Here is a 13,128-nt window from a genome sequence, read left to right as displayed (position 1 = left end):
GGAGATAAAATCCATGTTAGACATAACTCAAATTGTTAAGATGTCTGTTCTTTTCAATTTGATCTATAGATTCAGCACAATCCCAATGAAAATCCCAGCAAGTTATTTTGTGGATATCGACAAAGTGTTTCTAAAGTTTATATGGAGTGGTAAAATATCCAGAATATTTTTGTCTTATCCAAATATCCAGAATAGCCAACAGAATATTGAAGAAAAAAAAAAAAACCAAGTCGGAGGACTGACATTACCCAACTTCAAGACTTAGTGTGAAGCCACAGTAATCAATACAGTATGGTCTGGTAAAAGAATAGGCAAATAGACCAATGGAAACAACTAGAAATAAGCTCACACAAATACAGTCAAGTGATATTTGACAAAGGTGCAAAGACAATTCGATGGAGAAAAAACAGTCTTTTCAACAGCTGATCCTGGAACAAATAGACATCTACAGAAAATAAAAATCTAGACATGGATCTTATATCTCTCACAAAAAATTAATTCAAAATGGATGATAGCTCTACACATAAAATGCAAAACTACAAAACTTCTAGAAGATAGCATAGGAAAAAAATCTAGGAGGCACTGGATTTGATGATGACTTTTTAGATACAACACAGAAAGCACAATCCATGAAAGAAAAAACTGATAAGTTTCACTTAATTAAAATGAAAAACTTCTGCTCTGCAAAAGACACTGTTAAAAGAGTGAAAAGATAAGCCACAGTCTGGGAGAAAATATCTGCAGAACATACTTCTGGCAAAGGACTTATAACCAAGATATACAAAGAACTCTTAAAACTCAACAATGGGAAAAAGAAACAACCCGATTAAAAGATGGGTAAAAGATCTCAACAGAGACCTCACCAAAGGAGATACGCATGTGGCAAATAAGAATACGAAAAGATGTTCAACATCATATGTCATTAGGAATTGTAAATTAAAACGAGTTACTACTACATACCTATTAGGATGGCTAAAATCCAGGACACTGACAACAACAAATGCTGACAAGGATGGAGAGAAACAGGCACTCTCATTCATTACTGGTGGGAACGCAAAATGGTGCAGCCACTTTGCGAAAGGTAGTTTGGCAGTTTCTTTCGAAGCTAAACAAACAGACTCACCGTCTAATCGTGTTCCCAGGTATTTGCCAAATGAGTTTAAAACTTATGTCTACATAAAATCCTTCATCACACAAATGTTTATAGCTGCTTTAGTCATACTTCCAAAAATTATAATAAGCCAAAATGTCCTTTGATAGGTGAACTGATAAATATCCACACAATGGAATATTATTCAGCGATGAAAAGAAATGAGCTATCAAGGCACAAAAAGACACAAGGGAACCTTACCAAGTAAGTGAAAGAAACCAATGTGAAAAGCCTACGCACTGTATGGTTCCTAATATATGACACCCTGGAAAAGGCAAACCAATAGGGGCAGTAATATGATCAGTAGTTGCCAGTTCAGGGGGAGGGCGGCACCAACAGGCGGAGCTAGGGGATTTGTAGGGCAATGTGAAACTATCTTGTGTGATACTGCAATGGTGAATACATGATACTGTGCATTTGTCAAAACCCGTAGAACTGTACAACACAAAGAGTAAACCTCATGTGAACTATGAATTTTAGCTAATAATAATTTATATATTTCAGTTCATCAACTGTACAAATGAACCACACTAATCACAGACGTTAATAGTACGGGGAACTGTGGGGGGGAGTTGTTTAGGGAGGGAGCATATAGGAACTCTGCTCTTTCTGCTCAATTTTTCTGTAAACCTAAAACGGCTCTAAAATTAAATCTGTCGATTTATTTTTTTTTAAAGAGAAAGAAGTTAAAACGAGATACCATTTTCACATTTCAAATTGTCCAAGATCTCAACAAAATAAAAATAGTGTTGGCGAGGGTACAAGGGAAATCTAGCAACCAGCGCTTTAAAATTTTATCAACCCTTGACTCAGCAATTCTATTTCTAGGAAATTATCTTAAGGAAAAATCATGTATGAAGCAAATACGTAGCCATCGGAATGTCATTCATCAAAACATTGTTAATGAGAGCAAAAGCTAGAAAGTAATATGAATGATCCCATGTTAGTAAAAATAAATCTATAGGTACATACATGCATAGGGAAACGTCTAAAAGGGTGTTCATCGAAATGTGAATAATAGTCGTCTTTTTAAAAAATTACGTCCTTTATTATATCATTAATTCACATTTTTTCTTAAAAAATTAAAGACAAATTTCACACTCATCACACTCAGGATGGCTATTATTAAAAAACAAAATAAATCAAATCCTGTGGATGTGGAGAAACTGGAATGCGTGTATATTGCTCGTGGGACTACAATGGTGCGATCAGTATGGAAAACGTTAGGGCGGTTCCTTAAAAAGTTAAACACAGAATTCCCATATGATCTAGATCTAGGAATTCCACCTTTGGGCTTATACCCAAAAGAACTGAAAGCATGATCCTCAAACAGATATTTGTACACCCACGTTCATAGCAGCATTATTCACGATAGCCGAAAGGTGGAAGCAACCCAAGTGTTCATCAACGGATGAATGGATAAGCAAAATGTAGTCTACACACACGATGGAACATTAGTCAGGCTGAAAAAGGAAGGGAATTGTGACACGTGCTAGAGCACGGACGCACTTTGAATGCATGAAGCTGAGTGCAATGAGCCAGGCAGAAAAGGTCCAACACTATGTGAGTGGACTTTCTGAGGTTCCTAGAGGAGTCAAACTGAGGGACAGAAAGTTGAATGGTTGCTGCCAGGGGCTGGGGAAGAGCGAAATGGAGAGCTAGTGCTGAAGACGTGTGGCCTTTCAGTCTGGGAAGACGAAGAAAGTTCTGGAGGCGGATGGTAGTGATACTTGCCTGGCAATGTCGGTGTATTTAATACCACTGAATTGCACATTTAAAAATGGCTAAAATGGCAGATTTTATGATATGTATTTTTACCACAACGAAAAATAGAAACAAAAACAAAATCTTCCCCTCTCCCCGCAAAAATGGGTAAAAAGAATGAATGTACTACTATCTAACTAATGGACTGGTCCAGGGCCTCCATGACTTTCCTCTGACAGATGACCACGTATCACATGAGGTGTGCCAGAGGTGCTGGGGAAAGTGTGTGAGCAGGGGGCGTCGGCCGCAACTTCCTCCTTCATTTCGCATGGTTACGTAAAGTTTCAAACACAAAGAAACACTATACAGTGAGAATTTGTATTCCCATCTGCTAGATCTTACCATTAGCTTCTTACTTGTTTTATCACATACCTATTCACCCCTCTATCCATCAATTAAGCCATCTTATTTTTTGACACATTTCAAAGTAAATCGTATACATCTATACGTGTCCCCATAAATACTTCAGCATTTATATCATTAAATGTTCAATATTTGTTTACATGTTTTTTGATACAAAATTTACATAGAATGAAATGCACATAGAAGTGTGTGCATTCACTGAGTTTTGACACATGCACATATCTGCGTAACCCAAATCCCACTCGATATATACATTACCATCACCCCAAGAAGTTCCCTTGTGGCCCTTTATATATTTTTTTTATAATTGCAAAAAGTAAAACTATTTGGAAATATTTATAGTATGATCCCTTTTGTTATAGAAATATAAAAAAAACAAAAAAATAAAGAGGTATTATTTCTGGATCGTGGGATTACCATTGATCTTTGTTTTCTATTCCTTTCTCTGTATTTTCTAAATTTTATGTAATGTATTATTTGGGTCCTAAAAAAAAAACAAAAAACAAAAAACAAAAACAGTAAAAGCTACATAAAAAAATCTTTAAATCGTTTAGTAAATGATGTCACACATATGAGAATATTAACAGATCATTAATCATTTTGAAGATAATGTTTTTAGCAAAATCACAAACATTTTAATATATTAGATTACAATGACAAAACTTAAAAGAAGTATTAATACCATAGTCACCATAATGTGACACTGTGTGTAAACACACAGAACAGGACTAGACGGGAGTTAGAAAAACAAAAGTGACTATATTTCTCATTCTGTTTCCTGGGTCCTATTGGAGTGATGGGATTATGGGTGATTTTGCAAAAAAAAAAAAAAAATTTCTATCAACTTTTTCTAGATTAAAAAAGTATTTAAACTATCTCATAAGACACTGACTCCGGGGCCACCCATCTCTACATACATGGGCAGCTCTGAAGTAGTGAACCCCGGCAGACAAGCCACGAAATCCTCCCTGGCTTTCGTGAAGGCCTAACTGGGTCCACCCAATAAGGTTGGGTTTGTAACTAGGCTCCAAACAATGACAGTAAGACAAAAACAACAGCAACAACAACGGGCAGTAAATTACCTCTCTCTGGGAAGGTGTTGTTTTTGGTGAGTCTGACGCTTTTGGGCCTTGGGTTATTGTCATCTAGGCCCATGATCAGGTTGCGGAAAAACAGGTCGAATTTTTTTCTGCCATCGCTGTTGATGGTGCTGGCCACCGTCCACACTAAGGCAAAGAGGAACAACCCTTGCAGCCAGAGGAAGATCTGCTGGCTTGTCAGGCCTTCGAGGGATTCGCTTTCATCTTCTTTTATTTCCCTTATTTCATCTAAAAGCAAAGAAAGGAGACCTCGGGAGAAGCTGCAGAGTGCAACAGACGTAAACCACGTGGACTGGGTGGTTTGGTCGGTGAGGGACTTGGGGAGGGGACTGCAGTTGGCTGGGTGGCCATCACCTGCTAAATCCTTTATCCACATACTTTTTTTTTTTCCTATTTTGTTAAGAAGCGCGTAATTTAAAATTTACCATCTTAATCATTCTTAAGCGTAGAGTTCGATGGCAAAACTGAAACTCTTTGTCCATCAAACAATCACTCCCCATCCCTCTCTCTCCCAGTGTCTGGCAGCCACCCTTCTACTTTCCGTCTTTATCAATTTGACAACTCTAGCTACGTAGACAGACCCACCGACAGATGGTAAAATCAGCGGGCGAAAGTTTGAAGAGAAAGAAAATATTTGCAGAGTTTCAAGTTATCTCCCCCAAGATACTTATTACTTACAAAGAATAGCGACTTTACGATAAAGAAGCGTGACTGTCGCCAAAGTTAACTTTGACCAGAGCCTTCACCGATAAGATATATATGAGCATCAGATACGCCTGAGGCTGCACTGTGAAGATACAGCATCGCCTCCATGGGATCCGTACTAAAAATGTATAACCTCAAACTCATTATGAGAAAACGTGAGGCAAGCAAATTGACAGCCATCCGTAAAATCACTAGCCAGTATTCATCAAGCGGAAAGGTCAGGAAAGACAAGAAAAGATGGAGGAACTGTCACAGACTGGAAGAAGCCAAGGAGGTACGACAATGAAATGTAATGTAGCATCCCGAACCGGATTCCGAAACAGAAAAAGAACGTTTGTGGAAAAACTGGTAAAATTCAAATGAAGTCTTATGTCGTAGTTAACAGACAGCGCCAAGGTTCACTTCCTCGCTCTTGTCATTGTATCTTAGTCACGTAAGATGTCAACGCTGAAAAAGCAAGGTGAAGGGATGTGTGACTCTCCACTCATTTAGCAGTTTTCGGTAAGTCTAAAATTATTTCGAAATAAAAGGCTAAGAAATGTCATTAGTGTTCCTTATCTCGGGGCCTTGTCAATCACAGCTACCGTTCTTGCATTTTAACACTGACAGAGTAAAAAGTCAGAGCTCTGAAACGAGGGACGCGTACGTTCAGACCCAGCTCCTAGGAGCTGCCTGTATTTGAGCAGTCCTGAGAGGACTCAGAGAGGCGAGAGATTAGATCACATGGTGCCGGGGAAAAACGAGTCCATTTCTCATGCTGGAGGAGATACTACATAAGGACAGGAAACAGCCTGGGGAAAAATACGCAAAATGTATTAATAACATTGCAAATGTATGACATCGTATGCAACTGGTGTGCTTTAAAAAAACTGCCTTAATTTTAATTTTAGAAAATCAAATAATACTTAGCCAAAGAAAGCCTCCACTCAACCGTTCACCATGTTACATTTCTGATGTACACCTATAATGCCTTTGGGAGAAACAGGCCGTGAAAGTCTGTTTGTGTAGCAGAAGGTGTAAGAATCATCTTGAGTCTGAGTTCTGTACAATCATGAGAAAGAAATGGCATCCAATAAAAGTTCTCCCACGGACACGTATTTTGTCATTTCCAATAGAGTTCAGTGAAATTTGATTTATGTGAGATAGCTGTAGGCACCTTCTCTGTGACATTTAAACGAATGGTTCTATAGTTTTGTAGACTAACGTGATCAGTTCTCTTATAGTGTATCTATGTGTTTTGCAAATTCAGATTTTTGTGATTGTAAGCTTTCTTCACTTCCTATTTTTTACAGAATTGTTTTTTTTTTTTTTTCTGAGATACATTCACATGCTTCATCTAGATTTATCTCCCTCCAGGCTATCCTTCTTAGATAAAGACAGAGAGGAATTATAGCTCCCTTTGTGTGGATGAAGCACCTATGACTGAGAAATTTGAACAAGAACACCCAGGCATCAATCCAAGATCAAGGCTAAAGCCAAAATACGTGGACTCTTTCCACCAAGCTTTGTCTACACTCCCCAAAGACTCGCTTGTTCTAGGTAGGCCGAAATGCCACTCTCGCTGTAACTCCTGGGGTGGGGTGTGGGGGTATGAAAAGGGTAGGAGCGGAATTGGCAGCCAAGGCGCATCTGCCTTAAGCATTGTTCGCAGCACTTACCAAGCAGACAGGAGTACAGTCTCATCATCGAGAAGGCAAGGTGGGTGGGAGACGTTTGGACCACAAATTTACACTGAAGGCGAATAAATTCCAAGCTAGGCTGGACGAGCCACATGAACATGTCACTGACCTGAAAGTAGAAAGTGAAATGGGATGCCGTTACCAAAAAATGAGTTTAAGAGCAAGAGTTTGGTGTACCTCGGGGAGGCTGGAGATGCTGGTAAGGCTCCTGCCCCCAGCTTCCTATTCTGTGAACTGTGTGACCCACAGGCCAGCCCCACCCCTCTCATTCCACTGCCCAGGGCAGGACACTCGCAGAGGCTGGGGGCCACTGCGAGTCAGCTACAGGACGCACGAAATAGTTTTGGGAACGAAGTCAGATACTCAAACATAGTATCTGACTTCGTTTCCATAAAACGTTAGGCAGTCTAAAAACAAACAATAAATAAAAATAAAATAAAGTGTTACTAGGTTTTTGAGTCATATTCTAGAAATTTTAAACAATCACTTTACAAAAGACTGGCATTTGTAAGGCAGGACTCCTAAGGGGCCATAGGAAGTGCAGAGCTAAATTCGAGATTCATTTTCAGTATGTATGTGTGTGTGTATCTGTACATATCTACTTAGGGATATAATAATTATTTCTCTTGACTCTGTTCCTTACCCCACTTACTTAAAAAAATTACTGGCTTACTTTCTCTTATTTGTTTTTGTTTGTTTGGTTATAGTTTATTTGTGACTGTCACTGTAAATGATCTTGAGTCATTTTTTGGAAGCAGGCAGGCCATCACTAAATCAGTCCTCGTAGGCGCATATGTCTGTGAGCATACATGCATGCATGAATGCGCAGATGCGTTTACACGTACACATGAACATACCCATATTCGTGGATATGTGGCATTCAATCAACAAACACTCATTGAGCATCTGCAGCGTTGTCGTTGCTGGGGATGAAAGGTGGACAGGACGGGCAAGGTCCCTGCCCTGTGGAGCGTACTAAGGGGCAGGGGAGACAGGCTATAAATAACTAAACAAGCAAGGAAACGAATAGAAGGCGTTACACTGGGGAATAACAGGAAGGTCTACCAGGCTGGTCTCGGAGGGCTTCTTAAAGGAGGGGGCCTTTGTGCTGGGCCCTGAATGACGACGGTGAATCAGCCCTCATGTGAGGAAAGCGGGCAAGTGCTCCAGGAAGAGAGAAGAAAAGTGTAAAAGCCTCGAGGTGGCGACTGGGGAGGTGGGGGTTGAGCAGTGGGGGTGGGGGGGTGGGGAGGTGAGGGAGGGGAGGTTTCTGGGAATGGAAACGAGGCGGAGGGTGAGGTAGGTGATGAGGCTGGCGGTGGGGGTGGGCCAGATCAGTCTCAGAGGCCAAGAGGGCGTTAGCCTTGGTGCTGAGGACCTTGGGACACACTTGGGTGCTCCGCAGGCTCCCCGTGTGGGGACTGGGCAGCTGTCCACATGCTTGGGGGCTGTTCTCTGAATGTGCATGTGGACACGTGTCTGCGCACCTGCGCGGGCCAATACTGTGCACGTGTCTGTACACGAGATGGGGCGGGGCCAGCCTGCCGCGTCCCCAGTGTCCCCGAGCTGTTTCCGCAGGGGGAAGAGGACCGAACCTAGCCCCTTCTCGGCCTCCTCGGCGGGAAAGCTTCCTGGGGCTTCCCCCTTAGGGCAGGGACAGGGGAGAGGCGCACGGCACTGGTCCCCTGCCTTCGTCCCTGGTCTGAGCGTGTACACGGGTGCCCAGCTAACCCAGATGGCCGCGCCTCTCCTGGGAAGGGAAGAAGGGAGTGAACATGCTTCATAGCTGCAATACAGGCGTTTCTGGCTGGGTCCAGGTCCCAGGAGGTCTGGAGTCCAGGTTGCGGGGCGGGGCATGGCCATGCGGAGAAGGGCACAGCTCTCCCTCACCTGGCCCAGCGCGAAGGCGCGACACCTTTGCTAGCGGGCGATGGGGAGGGGGTACTTTTCTGCCGCCATACAGAACGTTTCTCAAGCACCAGAGTTCTCCATGGGGGGACAAGGAGTGAAGAAGCAGCTAGAAGACAAAGGAGAAACTGACCTCACCAGCCCATGCCCACCATGTGGAGAAGTCGGGAAAATGGTGGGCAGCCAGTAAGCAAGGTAACTGGGGCCGGGCAGGGAATTCCCTGCCCCTTTTGCCTCCGGAAATATGAAGGTGAAGATGTGCCTAGAAGTCCTGCCAGATGAGGCGTAGGAGCCAGGGAAGGAGGGGAAGCGAGGGGGAGGGTGTCTCACCAATTCCCTGTGCTCCTCAGTGAGGCTGGAGGGCAGGGTGTCCATGTATGAATCCTTCAGCGGCTTCCAGCCCAGCTGGTGGGGCTCCATGTAGATCATCCCACACCTGGCAAGCACAAACAGACCGGCCTGGTCCACATCCGGGCCCCAAGCATGGAGGGGTGAGGCAAGCGCTGAGGTCATGGTGAGCTACGCGGCTGAGCTTGGGTCAGCTGGTGGACCCTCACCAGCTCCAGGCCAAAGGAAAAGGCATAGGTTCCGTCAGGACAGGGCGGAGACTGATGCTGAGACCTGGCTCTTGGGAGCCAGAGAGACTTGGGTTCAAATCCCAGCTGCAGACCCTACTAATTAAGTGACTTAAGGTTTCAGTATTTACTGTCTCTGAACTTCTGTGTCCTTATCTGAAAATCAAGGAATATAAAAGATATGTAGATCACGAAGCTGTGGTACTAGTGAAATAAAACACTGATAAAAAGTTTAACCCTGTGTCTAGTGCACAGAAAACTCAGTCGGTGAACACTATTATCATTAGCATCATGTCGGCGCGGTGTGTATGGCGCTGTACCGACAGGGCGTTTTCTGTCACACGTGTTCTTTTCTTGTCTGTCACACCCAGGTGCTGTCGTTTGTTACTAATCCCGGTTCCCATGTTTGCCCTTCTCTTGCACACTAGGCACTATGCGAGGTCCTAGTGGCCTTCATTTCTAAATATTCCTCCTTTGGCCCACGTTTTAGACAGAGGAGACCATGGCTCAGGGAGGCTAAGTGACCTGGAACAGGTCACACAGCTAGCAAGCGGCACGGCCAGGGTGGGAGCCCAGGCTGGTCTCACGCGCCATGTGCCCTTTCTACTCCCTCACACGGCCTGTGGGAATGTGGGCTGAGTTTATTTTTTCATGGACTTCGGGTGCACGGGGCTGGATTAATGATCATCCTCCTCACATGCAAAGTTAGCCCATGCATGGCCTTTCTTGATTAATAGTTTTCAGAAACATAATAAGTGCCCGTGAACCCACTGCCCAGACAGAAGCTAGGATCTTGACGATCACCTTCATCTAACCCTACGGTCGCCCCTATCCTGTCCCTCTGCCTGTCCCCACCTCAGGTAACATAGCATATGAATGTCGTGTTCACTTGGGCTTGACATCTTTCCTTCTTGTGTAGTTTTACAGCATTTCTGTACGATTCTAATATGTATATTTATTGTAGCTGTTTTTAACAGTTTAAAAGGGAGCACTATGCTGTATGTAATCCCGTGGACTTACTTTTATACATAATATTACTAAGATTTTATCTTTAACTTAACTGATTTATCCGGAGTTGCATGTCAGTATGATTCATTTATTTTGAGTGATACACGTATATATGTATGTATAATTTGTGACTTATTAATTCACTCCTGTGAATGGACACTTGGGTTTCCCAGTGTGTGTTACTGTGAAGCATGTCACTGTGACCATTCTTGTACGTGTCCCCTGCTGTATGGGGTAAGTTTCTTTGGGGTGCACACATAGGAGCGGAATTGCTGGGTCAGGAGGCATACGGAGGTTCAGTCTTAGAAGACAATGTCAAACTGTTTTCCCAGGTGCTTGCCAGTTTTCGAGACCCTTAGCAGCTATGTGGATGGAGGACTGATCTGAAGGCAAATCTAAGGGACGATAAACAACGCAGGTGACCTTCTAGGATTTAATCACACCTGTGGATTTTCAGAGCTTGGTCTCCTGCTCAGGGTGAGTGAGACCAAGCTGCCCCTTAAGCCACCAGCGCGAGGTGACTGACCTGCTCACGGTGGCTGGGGACGCCTGCTCCAAGTCTGCTGGCTCAAAGATCAGGCTCATCTTGGGGCTCATCTGGATAATCTCCCCACTCATTAAACACAGCTGAAACAGGAGCAGAGAGGTGGAGAGCAGGCGAAGGGTTACACTCTATTTGCAGGTAGAGGCCGAGATGGTTCGAATTCATTTAGCAAGGATTTCTTGAGGACCTACTGTGTGCCAGGCACTGTTCTAGGTGCAGAGAATAAAACAGACAAAAATCCCTGTCCTCTTGGGCTTCATATTCTGCTGGGAGGAGACAGATAAAAAGCCAAACACAGAGTACAGAAAACAGTAGAAGTGCTTTGGAGGACACAGCGGAAGAGGGCGTTGGAGAATGCTCAGTCAGAGTTGGGCGAGTTGCAGTTTTAAGTAGAGAGGTCAGAGAGTCGCCGAATTGCGGCCTTAGATGAAGGATCGGGAAGGTATCAGACCACACCGGGTGTCACGGTTCCTTCCTCAGTACGTGGCACAGAACCTAACTGCACACCTTCATCCTGCTCTATTTGCTCAAGTCTCCCACGAAGGGCTCCTATTGGAATCCCCCAAGGATTAGTCCGTGGCTAGAAGGTAAAGAGTACCCCATAAATCCTGCCTCGAATGGAAGGACAGACCACCAGAAGTCCTCATGGTTAGAGACACAGTCTGGTAGAAAGCAGAGCAAACACACAGGATGGTCTCCGGGGTACGGACTATGTCGGTGGTGCCGACTGCCATTTGCCAGCACGGGTTCAAGTGAGACAGTTAAGCCATAAGGCCGCTGTGGCCTCTGCCTCCCATGGGAGAAGGGGAACCCCCATCAGTCCCCACTGCTCATCCTAAATCATAGCGGAAAGGTCCCCTGCACATTTTCCTGGCCCACATCAAACACATCTAGAAACAGGTCACTACATACATCCCCAGGGAGGTCCCAGCTGTTACCACCAGGAGTGTCATCTCCAAATATTAAGAAAAGTAAAGTAAACCCCTACTTGTGAGAGTAGATTTATACCCAGAACCGAGAAGAGCTGTCGGGAGATTCACCGACAGCTCTTAATACTTCTAATCTCAAGACCAACCGAAACATTTGTATAATTGGTTTATGTAACAGAGGCCATATCATGTAATAAAACATTTCTATTTGTATTTGTTATATGATTAAAGTTATGCACACGTCATAATTAGTGCGAGTGTAAAATATGGATGACTAGGTCTTCCACGGTGAGCACGACTCACTCTTCGTCTGGGGAAATTTAAGTACAGTAGGGAAATATATTTCGATTTGCTATTCAGTGTAGGAGATCTTCCTCAAAATGGTGATAACTTTTATTTTATCTAAACAGTTATAGAGCACTTGCTTTATGCCAGGCGCTATTTAAGCAGTTTGCAGATATTAGTTATCTAGTGTTCCTACCAACACCGTGAGGGGAACAGCATCCTCCCCACTTCACAGGTGATGAAACCGAAGTACAGAGAGACTAAACAGCTTGTCCGAGGTGACGCGACTGAGCGGTAGGGCAGGATCGACCCCAGGCTGTCTGGCTCCACAGTCCAAGCGCCTTAGGTCCATGTGACAGAATATACTTTCCAATGGAGGCTGCAGCAACATCCCCCGCCCCGTGTGCGTTTTTGTAGCATGACCTCGCCCACCTCCATCGACAGGTGGAGTCTGCTGCTCTACCCGCTAGACTCTGGTCAGCCATTTCTGCAGAACCCCAAAGCAAAGACCATAGGGTTAGCTTTCTCTGCAGGCAACGTCTCTGACCAAGAGAATTCAGAGCAAGTGAAGCCGTGCGGTTCCCAGTGAGGCTCGTAATTTCACGGAGACTTCCACTTCCTGCCTCTGGAAAATCAGCCACCACCCTCAGACTACCAAGTGAGAAGCCCAAGCTGTGTGGGGAGGCCTGAAGGATGAAACGCCCTTTGGAGGAAGAGTGGGAGAGGAGGGGGAGCGGGGGAGAGAGAGAGACAGACAGACAGACAGGCTAAGAGGAACGAGCTCCCTGACACGGAGTGAAGAAGCCACCTGAATGCAGCTCCTCCATCCCCAGCTGCCCCCGCTGACATCACGAGGATTAGCAGAGCCCAGCTGAGATCTTCCGAAATTTCTAATCCACAAAATCATGTGCAAAGTAAATGGCTGTTTTAAGCCACTGAGTGTCAAGGTATTTTGTTGTACAGCAACCAGTAACCTAAACACATCCCGTACGTCAGGTACTATGCAGGTACTTTCTAATTTAATTACCAACGGCCCTATTTTATTACTATCTTTTAACGAATCAGGACATCGAGGTTCAGAGAAGTTGTGGACCTTGCTCAGTACAACACAGCTCAGT

The 13,128-nt window shown here is 44.2% G+C and overlaps 1 protein-coding gene across 1 annotated transcript in view; it reads right to left on the bottom strand.

Annotated features, from left to right (window-relative positions):
- Nucleotides 1-13,128, bottom strand: part of DNAH3 (dynein axonemal heavy chain 3) — a 143,260-nt gene that overhangs the window by 52,109 nt on the left and 78,023 nt on the right. Inside the window, exons 41-44 of the mRNA XM_039840277.1 lie at nucleotides 10,779-10,879; nucleotides 9,000-9,105; nucleotides 6,741-6,870; nucleotides 4,360-4,605 (exon numbers count right to left, since the gene is read on the bottom strand). Of these exons, the coding sequence (XP_039696211.1) occupies nucleotides 4,360-4,605; nucleotides 6,741-6,870; nucleotides 9,000-9,105; nucleotides 10,779-10,879 (583 nt within the window). The remainder of the gene's footprint in view (nucleotides 1-4,359; nucleotides 4,606-6,740; nucleotides 6,871-8,999; nucleotides 9,106-10,778; nucleotides 10,880-13,128) is intronic.

This window comes from Pteropus medius, unplaced genomic scaffold, assembly GCF_902729225.1.
Source record: "Pteropus medius unplaced genomic scaffold, Ma_sr-lr_union100, whole genome shotgun sequence".
NCBI lineage: Eukaryota > Metazoa > Chordata > Mammalia > Chiroptera > Pteropodidae > Pteropus > Pteropus medius.
This window is presented reverse-complemented; position numbering and strand designations above follow the sequence as displayed.